Raw genomic sequence first — 21,921 nt, 5'->3', positions numbered from 1 at the left:
GGGTCTGTGCCTATATACTTTGGGGGAAAATAAGAAGACTCACCTCTTTACCCTAGCCTTTGATGTATGGGGTGTGTATTTTTAGAACCCCATAAATGGTAGTTTCTTTAAAACTGTTTTTAATGTTGTGTTTAAAATTGCTGTGACCCACACTGGAAAGCTTAGGGTAAAGGGTGACTTCTTCTTCTTCTTCTTCTTCTTCTTCTTCTTCTTCTTCTTCTTCTTCATAGTTAGCTTGGAGAAGAGATGCTTAACATGTGACACCACAAGCATTCGTAATTTCTTTGAAAGCTTGTTTGAAGGAATTGGACTTTACTGTCTTGGACTGCTTCAGTATAATTTTTACCTCTTTTTTAAAAACTTGTTTCCTCATTTGGGGTGTAGGGTTCTTTTGGAGGGTACTCCCAAGGCTCATACTTTACACAAAGAATGAAGCAGATGTGTTTTCTCCAAAGTTCAAAAATAGAACAAAGTTTTCTGGGTGACCTCAGGCCAATTGCTCACTCACAGCCTAACCTACCTCATAGGGTTGTTGTAATGAGAGGGAGGATAGCTAAGTATGCCACCTTTTGCTCCTTGGAGAAAAAGTTGGGATATAAATATTGAAATAAATACATGCGTACATTAGGAGGAACATTAGAAGGTGATGGACTCTCCCTCATCTGAAGGAGGCTGGATGGCCAACTATCAGGAACTCTAGCAGTGGATTCCCTGTTGGAGGTGTTGGACTGACCTTTGAGTTCTCTTCCAGCTGTCTGTTTGCAAGCTTCGGGTGAATATGTCTCTCCTAAAATTGATATTTCAGACAAATTCATTGACTCTAACACTATCAGTCATTTCTGGCCATGATGATGGTGTTCTACCTTCACTGTCTGAGACAATATGCCTCTGTAGACCAGTTGCTGGAAGTCACAAGGGGGGAGAGTTGCTGATGCCCTTAGATGCTGCTTGTAGTTGGATGCTGGACTAAGTGGTCCTTTTAGTGGCCTACTTCAACAGGACTCTTATTATCTTCTGCCTCTCTGCTGCCTCTGAATCCCAGTTGCTAGGAATCACAAATGGAGAGAGCTGTTATGCTCACATCCTGCTTGCAGGTTTCCCATTGGGGCATCTGATTGGCCATTGTGAAAATAAGATGCTAGGCTAGAATTGGCCTTTGACCTGATCCAGCAGCCAGATTCTTCTAATGTTCTCTTAGGCACTTGTCACTTGATGCAGTACCAAGAGAATCTCTGCTGCAGCAACGTTCTGGTTGGCAGCACATTAATCTGTGTGCCGTACTTGTTTTTAGAAACGCAGAGGAAAGACATATGACACACGCACGACGCTGTTCAGGAGATTCCTGCCTCCGATGCAGGCAGATCCTCTTTGGAAAATGCCCCACTTTCAGAAGGTACGTTGGAGATACAAACAGACTTGTCGCCTTGACTCACTTGTGAACATGGCATTGATCACAGAGGTCCTGAAGAGTTGGCTCGCACCTTGACATTACTCAGACCTCTGGAAAGGCCATAGTTCAGGGGCAGAGCATCTGCCTCACATGTAGAGGGTCCCATGTTCAGTCCTCAACATCTCCAGGTGTGGCTGAGAAAGACTCCCTGTCTGAAACCTTGATGAGGCACTGCCAGACAGTGTAGGCAGCACTGGGCTAGAGGGACCAAGGGTCTGACTCAGCATAAGCCACATTCCTCTGTTCCTGTTTAGGAAGTGCTATTGCTCAGTTGTCTGAGCATTTGCCTTGCATGAAGAATGTCCCAGGCTCAATAACCAACATCTTCTGGTAGGGCTGACAAAATAGCACCCAGCAGGATTGAACTCTCATCTTGTCAGCTGATGAGTGGAGACTTCTGCCCTGCTCTCTGCAGGGGCCTGAGGAGGACTTAACCTCTTGCTTATCAGCTGAGAAGTTAGGGCTAAATCCTCCCACTTTAGATGCATGCACCAGTTGCTTGCAGGGAACTGGTAGGTGCAGGCAATATAGAACTGATCCTCGCCTTTCTGCCCATTTCCCAGTGATGCTGCCTGATGGACAGGTTGGCATGGTTTGAGCAAAATATCCTCATGGGCCAAAATGGACCCCTGGCGGGCCACGGTCACCCTTTGGGCTGGAGGTTCCCCTCCCCATTTTGTGTGAAGAGATGCCGGGTCTAAAACTAGTTGAGAGATAAAGAACCAAAAGCAGGAAGAGCCTCGAAATCACACATCAACTATCAGCAGCATCTCAATAGCTGCCTGAGCAGGCACACAGTTTGCCTGCACATCCTCTTTCCTATTCTGGGCAAATGTGTCTGTTGAAATGATAGCCATTTACTTCTACATTTACCTCTACGCCTTGTAAATTAGCACATGCACATTTTTAATGGAAACCTCTGCCCTCATTGTTCTCACTTTTGCTGATGATCAAGTGGCTGTCCCAGGAGTGGGGGTGTCATATATTTGCAATTCCATACACACACATCCCAGCTTCCCATTTAATGCTACTCTCAGGACAGAAAAAAGGGCTTGCGGATTCCTGTAACGGCCACTCCATGCCATCACAAGCACAGTGCTTTGATCAGAAAAGAGTGTGGCTGGGTTTTTTAACTTTCTCTCCCCCCCCCCCCCGCCTTCTTTGCCTCGGCCTTGTTGTACTCCACTTATGCCCCTGCCTTCATCTGCATATCCATTTGCATATGTCAGTAATAATTTATCCAGCTACTTGTTAGTGTGGGGTCTGCCACAGCAGCGTGTGTCAGTGGAAGATCACGACCCAGGGGCTGTTCAAACAGATTGCAATCGCTCACTCACAAGCCGGGGTTGGGAGCCTTTGCTTGCTAACTTCACTCCCTCCGGGCCCTTTGCCAAATCCTCCAAGAGAGGAGAGGAGGCCCAGGTTTTCTTGGAAGACTGATCCCACCGCCCACCTGTTCTTACGCTTGCGGTGGTTTGAGGCAGTATGATACGTTCAACAAAACCAAGCGGTTTAAAGTCTTCACTTGAATTGTGGCCAGTTCAGCCTGGTGGTGGCAGTGTTTACATCAGGGATGGGGAATATCAGGCCTGGGGACCAAATGCTGTCCCTGAAGCCTTTCTACATGGCCCTTGGGCCTCTTCACAGGCCACACGCCTCACCAGCCCTCATTTGCACCCTCCTCAAGAATTATTTTGCCTTTCTGATCAGAGGTAGATTTAGGGGAGTGTGACTGGTTAAGTCACACTGGGTGCAGAGCCTCGGAGGTGCTGTTGGGACACCACAGCTATGATTTACAATGAAGTGCAAGAGGCAGAGGGGCATCAATTTTTGGTGTTGCAGAGGGCACCACTGAAATTTGAAACCTCAAGATCTGCCACTGGTCTGACCATGCCTCCTGCATGCATGGATGGAAGATAGAGAGTGGTGTATGTGTGTAGAAACTAGGTAAAATTTACCTTTGTTGTTGTGCCTACTTTTGCCTCTTATCCAGGCTACCACAGGCATGTGGTCCCCAGAATTGAAGAAGACCCCCCCACACACACACTGCTTGCCTACATCTTTGAACATTCACCTGCTTTTAATACTCCCCACATGCAGAAAGCTAGTACAGCCGTACCTTGGAAGTCGAACAGAATCCGTTCCAGAAGTCCCATTGACTTCCAAAACATTTGGAAACCAAAGCACAGCTTCTAATTGGCTGCAGGAAGATCCTGCAGCCAATCAGAAGCCACGGAAGCCCCATCAAACATTTGGGTTCCAAAGAATGTTCACAAACCAAAACACTCCAGCGTCTGATTACCAAGGCATTCGGGATCCAAGGTAAAACTGTATCGGATCATAGAAATAGCCCTGCTGGATCAGATAAAAATGGCATCTTGTTCACTAGCCTGTTTCTCATAGAGCCAATGAGAGGTCACTGAGAAAGTCACAAAGAGGTCAGAATAGCCCTCTCCTGCTGTTCTTCCCCAGAATGGATGTGGAGGGGAATTTTATTCAGTTTACATTTTGCAATAAATCTACCCGATTCGCTGTTTACCTAAGTGAGATATGAACGGAAATGATGTCATTCCCTGAAATTTACGCTATTTGAATTTTGCAATGCACTTCTCCCGCCAAGTGCATATGGTGCCAGTTAAGCATATGGTGCCAGTTAAGCATGCGTGAGAATGCATATATCTGTGAAAATAACATAAAGATATGCATAATGGAAAATTGCCTTGCAATTATTTGTATATTAGCATACAAAAATGTGTAGATTAAAAAAAAAAGTGCTAAAATACTGGTGAACTTTCATGAGGACTTTTTATTTTTAAAATTATGGGCCTTTTAAAATAAAACCTCTTAATGAACAGATACAATTTTTCTCCTCTTCAAACTTTTTCTAGAGAGACTGAGTAAAGGCCAGATCCCCAGAACATGGAAGACTTCAACTATAATAATATTCCCTAAACCATAGAAAGACCTTGAATGCGTTGACTCACATAGGCCTATTTCTTTGATAAATGCAGATGCTAAATTATTTACAAGTCTTTTAGCTCATAGATCATCTTTGATTTTGCCCAATTACGTTCATCTGGACCAAAAATGAAATGAAATAAATAAAAAATAAAAAATCCACACACTTAATGTGGATAGGTGGAAAACTGAATTTAAGATGGGGGGAAAGAATGAGTAACTGCAACTACAGGTCCTCCCATCCCTATTCCTGGTATTCAGAGATGCACTGCTCTTATTTTATTTTGTTTTTATTTAGACCATTTATATATACCAGTTAACTACAATCATCTCTGAGCAGAGTATGAGATTTAATAAAAAAAATCAATTGAAATAATCAGTTAAAATTAAGATGCCTGCTGAAATAATACTAAAAAAGTCTCAGTAGCTGCTGGAATTTCACTAGGGAGGGGGCCTGTCTGACCTCAACTGGGAGGGAGTTCCATGAGACTGGGCCCACCATACTGAATGCATGGCTCCTGGAGGATATGAGTTGCACGTTCAAGCCATCAGGGACTGCTATCAGTGACTCCCACAAAGATCTCCATGCTCTGTACAGGATATAATGAGTCTGGCAGTCCCTAATAACCATTGATAGCCATAACCTCTATGGCTCCATCTTCCAAAGCCATCCAAGTTGGCAAGGATGCCAACTTGAATAAAATATTGGCGGGCCCAGGTAAGCCCCACCCCGCATAATCAATCATATGACACGGTGCACGCACACCATTCGAATCGCAATGCCCCTCCATTTTGGGAGGGGCCAGCCTCCTCAAATATTTTATTGGGGTGCTGAAGCCCCCTCGGCCCCTAGGGGTTGGCTCCCATGCAAGTTGGTGATTTGTCTTGTTATCTAATCCATAGTTTTGTCTGGGAAAGCCTTAGGCCTTCAAAGCCTTTCTGTGGGGCCCTCAGGTTTCTCTCCACACCACATGGCCACATGCTCCAGACCACCTTCCTTTTTGTGTACTTGAATTTTGAAAATGCTTCTTGCTTCCCTGGATAGAGAGTAGGGTTTAGTGTGTATAGAACCTAGCCCACTGCACAGAGATGACATTTGCATCCATTGCTCTGCCCACATTTGCCTCTGGCCCCACCCACCACTAACACATGCCCCTCCTGCCCATGGAAGGTTGCTCCGAGGGGCATGCAGCCCTTGGGCTGTAAAAGCTTCTGCATTCCTAAGCTATGCACTGTGTGAATAAATACTTCCCTTTGTCTGGGGGGCAGCATCACTCTAGTTGCCTTCACCCATGCCTGGTGTAGTGTTTAGTGTGCTGGACTAGGACTTGGGAGACCAGGGTTCAAATTTGCATTCGACGATGAAGCTCACCGTGTGACGTTGGGCCAGTGACTCACTCCCAGCCTAACTTACCGCACTGGGTTGTTGTGGGGATTAAATGAAGACAAGGATCTGGGAGACTGGGGTTCAAAACACACACACACACATACACACACACACACACACACACATTGCAGTTGGCTATGTAGCTCACTGGGTGTGATGTTGAGCAAGTTACTGCCTCACTCAGCTTACAACCTACCTCACAGGGTTGTTGTGGGGATTAAATCGTGGGGAAGATGAAACATGTGTGCCACCTTGAACTCCTTAGAGGAAAATGTGGGATATAAATGCAATAAACAAACAAACAAACCATTCATTCATCCTCCTGGACCACGCAGAAGGATTTCTCTGCAACGGAAACCCTTCTCCTGCCCCCCACCCCACTGCCCACTTAATTGCTCTCTGTCCACCTTTCCTGCCCTCCGGGCCAAGCCTCTGTGACATTACACAGTCATTCAGTCACTAAAGGCTAGACAAATTGAATATTTTTTCGCATTCGGATGCAGAGTTCAGGCCCCAGTGCCCCAGAATAATGGCACATGCTATTAAGCCAACCGTTTGATTTACAGGATTTTCATGCCGCCGTTCCGATTTGGTTCTTATTTGGACGTCTCTTTGCGGGAAAATAGCCCTAATTTGTGCCTCCTGGGACCCTACGTGGCTTGCTTGTCTCCCCGCCAGTTCACTGACCTAACAGGAACAGGCGGGGGGAAGGTGCACTGGATTAGCAAAAGTTGCTGAACTGTAGTATATCTGCCAGTGCAGACACAGCAGCAATTGCTTAGCATCACATAACTCTTTGGGAATAGGAGAAAATTAGCATCCTGTCCACTCCGGCTAACAACCTCCAAGAAAGAAAGCAAAGCAGCTCTGTGTAACATATTTCTGTAACATACATTTAAAGCACTATTTTACCAGTCATGGCTTCTCCCCAAAGGATCCTGGGAGCTGTAGTCTGTTAAGGGTGTCGAGAGTTGTTAGAAGGCCCTATTCCCCTCAGAAGGTACAGTTCCCAGAGTGGTTTAAGAATCCATCCCTTTTCCTGGTGATCTCTGGCCATTGTAGCTCCGTGAGAGGAAACAAGGCCTCCTAAGATGGACTTCCGGGTTAGTGCCATCGGCGAATGGCGGAGTTCCTCCGATTGGAGGAACGGGCTACGTGGAAATTGGGTCTTCTCACCGCGGCGAAGGTGGGGACCTGCTAGAAATCCCAGGCGGAGGAGCCTGGGAACGTGGGGTTCGGCAGAGCACTAAGAGCACCTCCCCTACTCGTGGGGAAACCCCTTTTTGGGGCTCCGGAGCGAAGTGGGGTGAGCAGCGCGGTGCAGCGAATCGACTGCTACTTTCACGGAGGGAAGCCGCACAGCCATCGCCAGAGAGCGCTGACTTTTTCCTGTTGACATTCGGACTCGCTGTTTTATTTGATTTGTTTTGTTGTGTTGTGTTTCATGATGGGCGTAAAGCCGAATAAACATTTTGAACAAGTACCCGTGAGTAAAAACGGAAAATTGGATCAAGAAATTCTTGAATTAGGCACTGAAGCGGGAAGGTTTAAACAGGAAGTCCGCCTTCTGCTTTTTGTAAATAGACTGAAGCAAAAACCTTACAATCTAAGAGCCTGGAAAGTTGTTTTTAAAGATTGAATCTTCCTGCATTTACAACCAATAAACCCCCCTTGGAAAGCAGGAGAAAGGGGGGGGGAATTGACTGTTTAAGCCTGCAGGAGAGAGAGTAAAGGAATATAAGTTTCCATCGTCTCAAACCTGGGAACGGGGTGTCAGGACAGAAACTGTCGATTGAAAGTGGAGCACTTTGACAGATAGTCAAAAAAAAGAGAGAGAAACAAATTAACTTCAATGCTGCTTTCTGCTTTTTAAAGAAACAAAGTATTTGAAAATTGAAAGTAATTTTCTTTTGTTGGATACGTTTTAAAGATGGATACAAACAGAAATTGTGTCCCCTAGAGGGAGCTTGTCAGACTGTTGCTGCAGTTTATTTGGAGACGTTACAGCTGCGAGATTGGGATCGTGGGACCAGCCGCTTGACCTTGAATAGAAATGTGTTGGGAGGAAATTTTGGTGTCTGCCCTTGACAAGACAAATGCTTTGCTGGAGCAGTTGCAAGAGAGGATGAATTTGATGAATGAGAAGTTGGACTTGATGACTGCCGTAGCCAGTGAATATGAATTAACAGGAAACAAAGATAAAGAAATTATACAGCGACCAACTCAGGAAATTGGTTTGATTGGGCAAGTGCAAGGGCAGAGGAAGATGGAAGAGGTTGTGATCGCACCCCAAGCAACACAAATGGAGAGATCCAAAGTCCTGCAGGAGCAAAAGTGGCTGCATTGGAAGATTGAACTTGGAGTGTACCTGGAAGTGTTTGGAGTTAAGGAAGCTCTTAACTCTGGTGGGACTATGAAACATGTTGACAATTACCTTTTGGACAACCACTTTTTGGAATATAACGATGATGACAGAGAGTGGGACTGTGGGGAATGGGCTGGCTTGAGGAAGGAAAATGGAGATTATTACCGGTTGGAATCCCTCGGAGACCCACTCCCCAAGGAGAAAGGGAAGAAATTAAGAAAGAAACCAACAAAAGACAAGGAAGACTGCAACTACAAACAAGAACAAGAAAATTCGCAGAAGGGGCATAGAAGAGACTTGAGGGCCTTGGATATAAGATCACCAGATTGATGGACTGGATGGAATGTATAGAAAGGACTGACATAACCCGAAACCAGGAAGAAGGGACGTTGGATAATAATTAGGGGAAAATTTCTCTTTTTTTCATTTATGGAATTAGTGTAATATTAATGAAATATCAGGGGAAATGTTGGAAAGGAACTAATTGGCTTTAGTAGAAAGGATTTAAGTAGTCATGTATAAATATGGTTTAAACTCTGAATCTTAAGGTTTTTAAGGTAAGATAAGGTTAAATAAATTAAGGTAAATTGAATAACAGAATATGGTAAAAGATGGAAAGGTTATGTTGAATTAATTAATGAGATAGGTTGTTAAGATAAATTATTTAAATAAAAATTGAGAAATATGGGAAGAATTTGCTGAAACAATGAATTAAGTTAGAATACAAAAAGGGAGGTGCGAGGAGGTCCAAGAAACAGGCAAATGAAAAGATGTAATAAGGGATGTGTATTTTTCTTTTTCTTTTTTTCTTATTTTTTTCTGTTGTATTTTTTCTTTGTTTTTTATTGTATCTATACATTCTGGAAATTTTGAATAAATATCATTAAAAAAAAGGAAACAAGGCCTCCTAAGAACTCTCAGCACCCTAAATAAACTACAGCTCCCATAATTCTTTGGAGGAAGCCATGATTGCTTAAGGTCGTATGATAATGCTTTATTGTTTGTTTGTTTGTTCTTTTAATTTGTATACTGTCCTTCATCCAAATATCACAGGCCAGTTCACAACATAAAAATACAAAACAAGAACACACAATGCATAAGCGCTTACATATAAAGTCCTTTGGCCAATTAAACAAACTATGGGGTATTGTTTTTGTTTTTTATTATGGTATCATAGAATTGTAGAGTTGGAAGGCACCCCAGGGGTCATCCAGTCCAACCCCCTGTGATGCATGGATCTCAACTAAAGCATCCATGACAGATGACAGTATGCATTTTTGTGTTTTTATATAGTAAACCATCCTGTGATCTTCAAATGAAGAGCACTATAGAAATTTTAAAAATTAATGATAACAACTCAATAACCCCCTTCTACAAACACATTTAGACCATAGAATGTTTAATCAGTCAAAGCTGCCTAAAGATACATAATGAAAGCACTGGGCGTACCTCCCTTGAGAGGGTACTCCACAAGTGGGAAGCAACAGCAGAGAAAGCTCATTCACATTCTGCCATCCTCTGCAGCTATCACAGAGGAGATGCACAAAGAAGAGCCTCAGGTGATGATTGCAGGGTCTTGGTTCATTGGCAAGGCAGCTACAGCAGTAACTCGCCTCTCCAAAAGGACATGGGAAAATGTGATGCTAACATCCAGTGAAGGTCTACCAGGCTTACATGTTGAACATGCTGCAGTCTGGTAGTGAGTTTTGGACAACTTACACCTGCCAGGAGTGACACCTCAGCACCTTCTATATTTGCTGTGTCGGGAAGATTTTGGGCATCACATGGCAGGACAGAGTCTTAAATGAAGATGTGTTCTCCCAAGCCCACATTCTCAGCATGTTCACATTCCTGTCTCAGCAACATCTACGTTGGATTGGTCATGTCTGCAGAATGGAAGATGGTGGGATCCCCAACGACGTGCTCTACTGGGAGCTGGCTTCAGGCACCAGGCCTGTTAGCAGACCAACTCTATGTTACAAAGATGTCTGTAAACACGACATGAAGGCTGGCAACATCACACCCTCAATTTGGGAATCCCTTGCAGATGACCGCAATGCCTGGAGGCAGACAGACAGGTTCATACATCCATAGCCGTAGCCAGAGGAGGAATGACCGCTGGGAAGATTTCAGAGAGAAGAAACATCATGGTGCATCTGCAGTAGCACAACCAGGCACCTTCATCTGCCCCAGCTGCAACAAAACATGTGTCACCTGTATCAGTCTCTACAGCCACAGCAGACACTGCAACCTTCCAACAGTTTGACTTCACTCCCAAAGGTCTATTCCACCATTGTCCTCTGAGACCGACAGATGCCAACAACTAGACTGGTTTATATGTGGAGATGTGGTCCTTGAGGTATTGTGATTCTCAGCTGTTTAAGGCTTCATAGGTCAAAACCAGCACTTCAAATTGGACCCAGAAACTAATTGGCAGCCAGTGCAGTCAGGCCAGGATTGCTGTAATATGCTCAAACCTGGATGATGAATTCTGCACCAGCTAAAGTTTCCAGACTGTATTCAGAGTCATATAACACATTGGAGTAATCTAACCTACAAGTGACCAGACCAAAGATGACAGAAGTTAGGCAATCCTTGTCCATTTAGGGGCACAGCAGAAGCTGATGGAAGGCACTCTGCACCACCATGGTGATCCAAGCCTCAAGTGACAGAAGTACCCCCAAGCTACATACCCGCTTGTTCAGAGGGACTGTAACCCCATCAAGAACAGGAAACCTTCCATCCATCCAGTGTAGGGAACCACCCACTAACAGTGCCTTATCTGGATTGAGCTTCAGTTTGTTGGCAGCCCATTGCCAAGACAGGACCACAGTCCAGCACATCCACTGCCTCAGTTGCAGTTGTAAAGGAATAGCACTGTATGTCATCAGCATATTGCTGACAATGTACTCCAAAGCTCCAAATGACCTCACTCACTGGTTTCATGTAGATGTTAAACAGCATATGGGATAAAATTTAACCTAGAGGAACCTCCACATTAAAGGCTCCATGGGACCAAAGAGCATTCCCCAAGCATCACCCTCTAACAGATAGGACTGGAACTGCTGCAAATCAGTGCCACCCACCCACCCACAGCTTGGGTAGTTGCTCCAGAAGGATGCTATGGTTGATGGCATTGAAAGCTGCTAAGAGACAAGGACAATTGATAGTGACACATTTCCCTTGTATCTCTCCTGACTTCATACTGGGTGACCAAAGTGGTTTCTGTGCCAAAATCCGAATTGACGTGTATGTAGAAAATCAGTTTCCTCCAAGAGTGCCTGCATCTGGTCCATGACCACCCACTCAAGAGTTTTGCCCAAGAAAGGGAGATTGTCAGCTGGCTGGTAATTACTTAGATTTTCCAAATCCAGGGAGGGCTTCTTAAGGAGTGGTTTTAACCAGTGCCTCCTTCAAGCAGGCAGGGACCTCTCTGTCTCACAAAGAGGCATTCATCGCCTTCCTGGCTAGCTGTCTCCTCCTGTTTTATCAGCCAAGAGCGGCAAGGGTCCATTGTACATGTGGTTATCTTGACTGATCCAAGTACTTTACCCACATCCTCAAACCTTACCACCTGAAACTCATCCAATTCAACAGGACTAGACAATGTTCTGGACACCCCTTGAGAGTCATTTGCTGTAACATCAGAATCAAGCTCCCAGTGGATACAAGAACCTTTATAGACCACAGCAACTCCCCTTCTTGAACCCTCAAGTTTGCCCTGATGCTGTACTGAGTACCCAGGTGGGCACTGCTGGCTGAGACCAACTCCACGCTGCTCATTCATTCAAGTCTCAGTGATACAGACCAAATCAGCCTCCTCATCCACAATTGGGTCATGGATGAGGGAGGTGGAATCGTCCACTCTATCAACTTTTCCAGAACAATCCTAGTCATCAGAATTTGACACCCACTGCAGGATCTGATACTAACTCACATCTGCATTCTTCTTGAAAACAAACAATGGAGGTTTAACACACACACACACACAGAGAGAGAGAGAGAGAGAGAGAGAGAGAGAGAGAGAATGTATTTTACATTTCCTCAATTTCTCAGAAGGAGGGGTGTGATATTTTAGAACTCAGTCAACAAGCAGAGCTCACACCATCCTCCTGGGCCTGGCATGTCAGGAAATTAAAAGTCTGGGGGTTTTTTTGTTTTAAAATGAGTTGGAGTTGCTACACCGTGGGTCAGTGTAGGTTGTCTTGCTTACTGTTGGAATTTTGCATTTTCTCTTCTTTCTACATGATGGAACTGTTTCAGAAGGGGACTCATTGACAAGCCATCTCATATAAAATGTTCGTAAGGGGAGTTTGTGGATATTGAGGAAACACATGAGGCAGTCAATATGTCCTGTTTGCAGGGACAGGCCTCTTGTTTCAGGGATGAGGAGCCTGTTTCAGCCCAAGGGCGGCATTACCTTCGGGGCAACCTTGCAGGGGCCACATTAGTCATCAATAGCATCATCCTTAATTAATTTGTATAATCTTCTCTTAAAGCCATCCAAACCTGGTGACCATCACTATCTACTGAGGGAGTGAATTCCATAGTATAAGTGTGAACAAGTATTGCCTTTCTTCCACCCAGAAACTTCCAACGTTCAAGTTCTGGCATTATTCACTATTATTTATCTCATAAAATTTAGACAAAAAAAGCAGATTAAATTCACATCAGCTTTCCAAACATCTGAGTCAGTGCGCCATAATGGTTGGCATGTTGGACTAGGACTTGGAATAGCAGGGTTCAAATCCCCATTCACCTTGGGGCAAGTCACTGCGTCTTAGCCTAGCCTACCTCACAGGGTTATTGTGGGGATTAAATGAGGAGGTGCAAACCATGTATTCCACCGTGAACTCATTGGGGGAAGTGGTGGGATATAAATGCAATAGATTATAATAGGCTTGCCTAAACAAAAATGCTTCTATCAGGTGCCAAAAAGGGTACAGTTATGAGAGAGGGACTGACCAACGGTGGCCCTCTGATCACGTGTACTTTTCCTGAGTTTGGTTCTGTTGCAGACAGAGATAACATCAGCTTTTTCAAATATATATATTTTTAAATACCTGCTACCACGCTCTCTGCCACTTGTCACAGCATTTGTTGACAACCCTATTGAAGGTGGCTCTTGGCGTGATGGAGACCGATCTTTCACTCCCAGACAGTTTATGGAAAGGAGGGGGATTTGAAGGGACGGGGGGGGCGGGGTAGAGAAGGCTGAGAACACATCAATACCAAGGATTTTTTTTAAAAGGACCTCCGCAGCCGCCATCAGCTGATGAGGCTCCTCACCTGAGCCCCCCAGCGCACCGCCTCCAATTAAATCAAAATGGTCTGTTTTTAATGGTCTTTTACACTGACAAGTGGGCGATCATTCTGGGCCACGCTAGCTGTCAGGCATCCGAAGCAAAATCTCCGTTGATAATGCCCAATGGTTCCAATTAGGAACCGAGGCCGCGCCTGGCGCGCTAACGATCCCCCAGCTTCCCCCTAGGCCCCTTCGGCACTGGCTGTTGCACGGTACCTCCGCCTCCTCCGCCACAAATTACTGACACAAAACGGAGGCGCCCCGGCGTCTCCTCACCACGCCAGGCCCAGGCTTGTAGGGCTTAATGAGGCGATGGAAGTTTTTTTTTTCCTCCCGCCTTTCCCGCTAAAATCTTTTCTTGTTTGACAGCTGCTCGAGTGTTGACCTTATAAAAGATTTAGTGTTTCTCATTATTTTCTGCCAAGCCTCGCAAGTGATGGCTTTTGCGGATATCATTTGCATCCGTGTGTGTGTGTGTATATATACAGAGAGAGATGTGGTATAGGGTGTGTACCTGAGCACATCTGTGTGTTTCCGGGTTCCAGGGGCGACACTGTTGTTCCCTTCTCCGATAAAGGCCTCGTGTCTTTAAACTCCCCCAGGCCACAAAAATAAGAGATGGGTTTGCCAGGGAAGAAACTCAAATGAGTAGGTGCTTTAACAACAACAGCAACAAAACACTCACAACAAGTGCCAGCCCTATGAGGCCAGAGGCAGAGGGCCTCAAGCACTCTGGAGCAATGTATGCATTCAGGAGGAATGCTCATGGTATGCAGGAGGCAGGGAGTTGTGCATTCCCCGCCACATCAAAACCTCACCGCCCTGGGAAAGCTAGCACGTCACCAAGTCAGGATCTAGCTTGGCTTATCTTCACAATCTGCTACTTTTTCTGTGGATAAGAGAGGTTTGTTTTGTTTAGTTTTGTGGGATGAGGGGCACATCACCATTTCAGTGTTTTCTGTCTGGCTGTGCATCTTCCTCGTGCATTGAGACATCAGAAGGGAATTTGGCACAAAATATTCAGAGCACACCATTCCCAGCTCTCCTGGCTTGGCATGGTCTAGGGAGGGCCAAATCGCACCACTTGCATGTGTGTTTGCCCTTAAGCCTGTCGTAACTGTGATTCCTGGTGCATACTTAAGATCACATTTGCACTTCAGGCTGAGGGGGGCAAGTCAGGTCAATCTGTATAGGAATGATCCAATATAAAAATTCGCAAACCTACCTAGAAGAGCGATTTTCCTAGATTTTGGCATTCCTGTTCCCGGTAAAACGAAAACAAAACACTGCTCCTGGTTTTTGTTTAGGGGGAGATTTTGTTTTCATTCTTACTATGCAGTAGCAGAGTTTATGTATTTATTTAATTTACAGGCGGTGACCATTCTGTGTGTGTCTGTTTGACACGTGACCACTGATGCTCGTATTGTTTTTGGCCCCGGAAGAGGGCAGGGGTGGAATGGGCTTACGCACGACTGCTGACGTGCACAATGAACCAGAACACAACTCCCGCACAAGGAGGGAGTTGCCTGTATTTATTGCATTTACGTCCCACCATTCCACCATGGATCTCAAGGTGATCCACGGTTCTCCCCCTCCTCATTTAATCCCCGCAACAACCCTGTGAGGTAGTTTAGGCTGAGAAACAGTGACTGGCCCAGGATCACCCAGTGAGCTACATGGCCGAGTGGGGATTTGAACCCTGTTCTCCTGGGTCCTAGACCAATACTCAAACTACTAGACCACACTGGCTTCTTAAGTGACTCCCACCCCACCCTGGTGTACAGGTGTTAAATCTCTGATAGGGGTGGGTAAGAGGAGAAGCAGGGGTGTAGGAAGGGGGGCAGTGGGGGCAGTCTGCCCCAGGTGTCATCCATGAGGGGGGTGACAAAAAGGCACACCACAGGGGGCTCGCCCCGCTGACCCCGTGCGTAGCAGCTCGCCCCCCCCCCCAGGTGCACGGCATGGCCCCCACTCCGAGCGCCCATGCAACTAACTCCTCCACTGAGGAGAAGCAGTTGTACTTGGACTCAGTTACATACTAGAATGCCTGATTTTGGGGAGGAGGGGTTGCACCAAATCATGATTAATGTTATACACATTATTTACACACACACACACAAGTTTATTTTCATAATGTACTTGATGAGATTATTTGATTTGGTCTTGAATCATAGAATCAGGTATTGGAGGGGACTCAAAGAGCATTCTAGTCCCAACCCTTGAAATGCGTATGAGAGTGGTTAAAATCCTGCAGAAATTTCATCAGAAATCGAAAGCTCTCCATGTTAGGCACCCTCAAATGTCCTTGTTCCAAAGCCAGCAACAAGTTTAGACTTCCTGAAAAATAAAACCACGAATATTGACTGACGGAGTCTTATCAAACCTGGGATTTGCTTGTTTTATCATTTTAAAGCATTATTTTGCTACAACTGTTACCGTATTTTTTTTTAAGTACAGGGGTGGCTTAGGGATGTGTTTCATGCTCCTGGTACTTTGTTCTGGCCCTAACACCAGGGGTGCCCATAGAATCTAATCTGTTTGTATTCTAATACAAACTGACCCCTTAGAGTCCCAGCCTTACTAGGATCCACAGGACTCCAGGGAACTGGGAACTCTGACGGGCAGCCAATCCTAGCTGGGAACTTCCTACACAACCAGCCTGAGTACAACCTCCACTGCAAAGGAAAGTGGACTTCCTAATATCATGGCAGCCGTCAATGTCATTAACAGGTGATTGACTCTGCCCACCTATGGTCAGTGATCTGGGTGAATTTAACATCCATGCAGAGGCTGTTGCTAGACCAGCTCAGGACTTCACAGTCTTCATGGCAACCATTACACTGTCTCAGATTGTCATCTATCTAAAACACTGTGCCGGGCATGATTTAGTCTCTGCTCAGAGTGATGTGAGGGATGGCTTGAGGGTACAGGATGCTGGTGTCACACTGCTATGGTCTGAGCACCATCTGGCAAAATTTGGATTGGTGATGGCAATCACACCCCTTGTTTGGAAGGTCCATCTCCCAGGAGACTGATGGAACCTGATGGATTCCTGAATGTTCTGTGGGATTTTCCAGTGGTGAAAGCCAACAATCACAGTGAAGCCATGGTCAGAATGATGACAACAATTAATTTATATATCACTTACATGCCAAAAAGGCTTCTAAGAGGTTTAAAAGTGTAAAACCACTGGTAAAAATAAATCTGCAGGTAATTAAAATATACAAGAAAAAAATTCTGTCAGAATGTTTAAAACCTCAAAAATTAAAGTTTACAGTACAACAAACCTTTAAACAGCATAGCAAGACAATGCAACAATTTAAATTATTCAGTGAGGAGGTTCAGGTCAAGTTGGAGGTCGGGGAACAGTTGTCTAAACAGGCATGACTTCAATAGCCAGGGGAATGCCAGTGCTGATGGGGCTCTCCCATTTCTGCAGGGTAGGCATTGCACAACAATGGTGCTATCAGTGAAAAAAGCCCACTTCCACATTCCTGTGTTAAGAAGAGACGGGTGGTTTACACCATTGGCCCTGAGTGTCCACTATCAAAGCAGCCAGAGCTGTGGATTTCAGGATCCCACCAACACATTTGGCAGGGTATATGTGTGTGTGTCACAGCTGGGGAGAGAAGGGTTACAGAGTAAATGTCATTTTATTTTCCAATACAGAGTTTAGAAGCAGAACAAGGGGTGATTAGGGTCTGACAGTTTTAATGCACAATCCTGTCGCTTTCTGCTGTCAGATACAGACCTCTAACCTCAAGTTCCCTTGCTGTGGCTTTAACGACTGACCTGGGATTAATCCATACTTTTCAAGTGCCCCTAATAATGAGAGAAGCTCTCATTTTTTTTCAGAGAAATAAATGAATGGCATTATTCCTCTCTGGTGCTGAGACTAGGAATGTTCGTGCCCAGGCAGGCATTTTGCTCCCAAGAAACAAACCAGATCATACAAATTCAAAGAAAAACTGTCTCTGAGAAATCTCAAACAAGAGTATAATGTGGGAAATACAACTGGACTGATTTGGAGATTATTTGGCAGACTCAGGAGCCAGAGAGTATCTACTACTGAAAGGCTCACAGATACTCACATAAACCTAACCTTTTCAGACCTTATTGTATCAAAACAACAATAGGACTGCTATCTGGTGCTTTCTAATCAGCATGATCTGGCCAGAGTAAAAGAGTTTCCACTTTCTCCCACCACTGCCTCTACAGCAGAGTTTCATGGCTGGATGTGATTCACTGTGTTAGTCTGTATTAGAAGCATTTCACCAGGCCAGCTGCTCATACTAAGCCTGACGGTTGCCTTTTCCATCTATTGCCTTGGAAGCATTTCTCCACATCCACCTCCCTGCCAGTTTCTACAAGGGCCACCCTGATAACTCGTAGACATCCAGCGAGGTTGGACAGATAAAAGGAAGTACTGCTTCACGCAGCACATTTTAAAACTATGGAACTCACACCCACAAGAGGCAGTGATGGCTACCAACCTACACGACTTTAAAAGAGGATTAGACAAGTTCATGGAGGAGAAGGTTTTTGATGGACACTAGCCATGATTGCTATGGTCAGGGGCAGTAATGCTTCTGAGTACTGTTTGCTGGAAATCACAGGAGGGGAGAGTGCTCTTGTGCTTGTGTTCTGGTTGAGGGTTTCGAACTGAGTCATCTTGTTGGCCACTGTGAGTACAAGATGCTGGACTAGATGGGCCATTGGACTGATCCAGCAGAGCTCTCTTGATGTTCTCATGAGAAAAAGGGGGGGGGAGCTGATAGACAAGGGCCACTCCTGGACTAGATGTAAAGAGGCAGGTAGATGAGGACCAGCTGGAGGAGGATGGAGGGGGAGGGAAATGGCTGCACCTGTCATTGGCTCTGACTCCACCTACAGTTGGCCTCCCTACCTTCTTCCCCGCAACTCCCAATTACCCACAACTACTACCTGACTCCTCATATCTTAGCATGCACTGGGTGTGATTCCTGGAAAAAAGGAGCCCAGGCCAGATCAGGGACTCATACAGAGATGCAACAGAGACTTCCCTCTGCGAATGACGCCTTGGGCTTACATTATTCTAATTATTACGGCTCTAACAATGCCTTTTTTTTTAGCATACACAGCAGACAGTTTGGGAATTCGTATTCTGAAAATGACATTGATGCAGAACCTAACAGTGTCTATCTGCTTAGTTCGAAGGGAGCCAAGGGAGATCCACCACCCTCACCCTCAAAAAAAAAAAAAAAAAAAAAAAAGAAAGCAAGAAAGCCTGATTATACAGGAGTCTAATTATGGATTTAGATATCTAACTTGGAAAATGCCAAGTGATCTGCTCTAATGAGATTTGAGGACTTAATACCTGAATGTCCACAATTATCTTTGTAGCTGGAGGTTCGTCTGCCAATCAGAAAATTAGCCTTTGGTATCGGAGTAGTTCATTAAGCCTTGTTGATGATGGTAGGATAAGGTTCTCAAAATGGACCCGAGACAAAGGACTTAATCAACCATTCCCAGAGGGTGGGAAGCCTCATGGGCAGATTGGATAGCTAGAGGCAAGGAAACACCATTGAAAACAGGCAAGAATAGGTCGGCCTCTTAATTCTCCTGGACCTCTCCTAGGGAACTGCCTCAGACCAGGTTGAAAGTTGGTGCATCTAGACCAGTGCTTTCTACTCTGTCTAGCAGCCACCCTCAAGGGACACTGGCAAAAACTATTCTGTTCCATTACCTGCTCCCCATTCTGCCTGACTTAGGAGTGGGGAACATTTTTTAGCCAGAGGGCCATAATCCCTTCTGGGCAAGCTTCCAGGGTCCACGTGCAGGTAGTGGGTGGGCCCAGAGGCAAAAGTGGGTGGAGCAACAAATGTAAATGTTACCTGGCAGCTGTATTAATATTATTATTATTTAATCACTTTTCCCATACAATTAACTCAAAGCAGCTTTCAGTAAGCTCCCACTCATAACCCATCCATTGCTCCACCCACTTTTGTGATGTGGCCCCTTAAAGCATGCTTGAAAGGGAATGTGGCCCTCAGACTGGAAAAGGTTCGCCACCTTGTGCTGTAACAAAGAAGTTAGTAGATACACATCAAAAACCCACCTGAAAAGTTACACAAATATCCTCTTGTCTTCCATGGCTCATTTATGGCCTCTGTCTCCAAGTAGGAAGTCTTAGTCCTGACTTTTTTGTGAATATGGAGGTGCTTTAGATTTTAGCTTTAACTCTGTTTTATGTTGGTTTTAATGAATGTTTGTAAGTCACTTTGAGTTCTTTTGTGTAAGAAAAGAGACTAATAAATAATAATAATAATAATAAGCATAATAATATCATGGCAGCTCGAATAGTAATTGCAACTCAGTGGCAAACAGCCCCAAATCTTACATGGGGCACTTGGTACCATTCATATTGGAATACAACTTATAATGGGGGGAAATTATGTATAATCTGATATTTTGACAGGGACTAGAACCTATCTATATGATTTGGCATTCCTTTATTACATATATAGTGGAAACATCATTTCAAGACAACCTTCAGCAGCAGCCTGGCAAATCTGCAAAATAATAATAATAATAGTAATAATGATGATGATGATGATGTTTAGTCGTTTGGTCGTGTCCGACTCTTTGTGACCCCATGGACCAGAGCACACCAGGCACTCCTGTCTTCCACTGCCTCCCGCAGTTTAGTCAAACTCATATTCGTAGCTTCGAGAACACTGTCCAATCATCTCGTCCTCTGTCATCCCCTTCTCCTTGTGCCCTCCATCTTTCCCAACATCAGGGTCTTTTCCAGGGAGTCTTCTCTTCTCATGAGGTGGCCAAAGTATTGGAGCCTCAGCTTCAGGATCTGTCCTTCCAGTGAGCACTCAGGGCTGATTTCATGAAGAATGGATAGGTATGATCTTCTTGCAGTCCATGGGATTCTCAAGAGTCTCCTCCAGCACCATAATTCAAAAGCATCCATTCTTCAGCGATCAGCCTTCTTTATGGTCCAGCTCTCACTTCCATACATCACTACTGGGAAAACCATAGCTTTAACTATATGGACCTTTGTTGGCAAGGTGATGTCTCTGCTTTTAATAATAATAATAATAATAATAATAATAATAATAATTCTTTATGTGAAGGCAACTTTTATCCTTGCTTTCTTCATTGATGGCTTGGACTTTGTCATTCAACCCATATGCAAGTGTACTTTTTTCTCAGGACCTGCCCACCCATCAGGAGGGGTAAGGAAACCACCTAAGGTAGCAAAAGGCCAAGAGGCAGCAGCCCCATGGGGACCCTGCCCACCCCACCACTGGCAGCAGCAGCATCAGCAGCACTGGCTTCTGGTGAAATCTTGCATGCTCTCAGTGGATGCTACTGCCACCACTTTGCAGGCAAGTGACACACAACCCAGTTAAGTGAGGCAACAGCAAGGCAGCTACATTACCGTTTCATCTCAGGTGATGCGTCCCTTGCTAGAATACTATGTGCTTATTTTATAGTTTTGTTTTTCATCTTTTAATATCCATCATTATAATTGTTTTCTCTGTTTCAGCAACATTATAAAATTAAATTTAAAAAATCATTGCAGCAACAACAATAATTTGACCAATGTCCATCTCATTTCCCTCCAGATATGTCCACACCTCTCCACCTTCCAAGACAAGGAATCGTACCAGAGGGCTCTGAAGGCCTTCCAGTCAGAAATCCCTGTGAGGCTTGGGCCCCTGGCACAGGGCCTTTACACCACCACTGCCTGCTAAGGATCATCCAGAGGAAAAAACCGTGAATAAAAGCTCCAGCTTCTGTACAGCCTGGGCATCATACTATAATCTTCCACTGCATGTTTCAGATTTCAGGTCTATGTTTGTATTTGTGAAGTTGATTAAGCTCATAATTGACTAAGCACCTTCTGTCTCTACATTAAACATTTATTCAGTTAATTCATTTGTCAGTTCATTCACTGGAAGCATTTTTTATTTTATTTTTTTAAAAAAAAAACTCTGCTGTTGACCCAAAAAATGGTACTGTACCAGTAGCTTGCATAAGGTGAGGAATGAACAAGGCAGTCTCTGCCCCAAGCCCCTTACAAATCTAATAGCCCAGAGTTCATACTGCAAATACATTCTGACACTTTTAATGTTTCAGTTTCTTGTTTTTTTCTGTAAGCTGCTTAGAGGTTCTGTTTGCAATCAAGCAGTGTATAATTTTTGTGAAATAAAAGAAGCAGATAACGAAACAACACTATGTCATTTGCAGCAGCTTTTAAAGAAGTGTGCTTAACATGACCATCCCCCCCCCAAAAAAATGTTTATTGGTTTTTCAAAAAGGCAGCATGTGAGTAAAATAAACAATACATGAAACAAGAAAAGCATGTATAGTGGAGCACTTATGCCAGTTGTAGAAATAAAGGTGTGATTCAGTTATGTGTATTACAATAAAGAAGGTTCTGTAGAGGAAGCTGCCTT

The 21,921-nt window shown here is 44.6% G+C and overlaps 1 protein-coding gene across 1 annotated transcript in view; it reads left to right on the top strand.

The window, feature by feature from the left end:
- Window positions 1-21,396, top strand: part of CFAP77 (cilia and flagella associated protein 77) — a 98,558-nt gene extending 77,162 nt beyond the window's left edge. The window contains exons 5-6 of the mRNA XM_079961492.1: window positions 1,292-1,393; window positions 21,088-21,396. Of these exons, the coding sequence (XP_079817618.1) occupies window positions 1,292-1,393; window positions 21,088-21,216 (231 nt within the window). The 3' untranslated portion in view covers window positions 21,217-21,396. The remainder of the gene's footprint in view (window positions 1-1,291; window positions 1,394-21,087) is intronic.
- The last annotated feature ends 525 nt before the right edge of the window (window positions 21,397-21,921 follow it).

Source organism: Podarcis cretensis (genome assembly GCF_951804945.1).
Source record: "Podarcis cretensis genome assembly, chromosome: Z".
Taxonomy (NCBI): Eukaryota; Metazoa; Chordata; class Lepidosauria; order Squamata; family Lacertidae; genus Podarcis; species Podarcis cretensis.
This window is presented reverse-complemented; position numbering and strand designations above follow the sequence as displayed.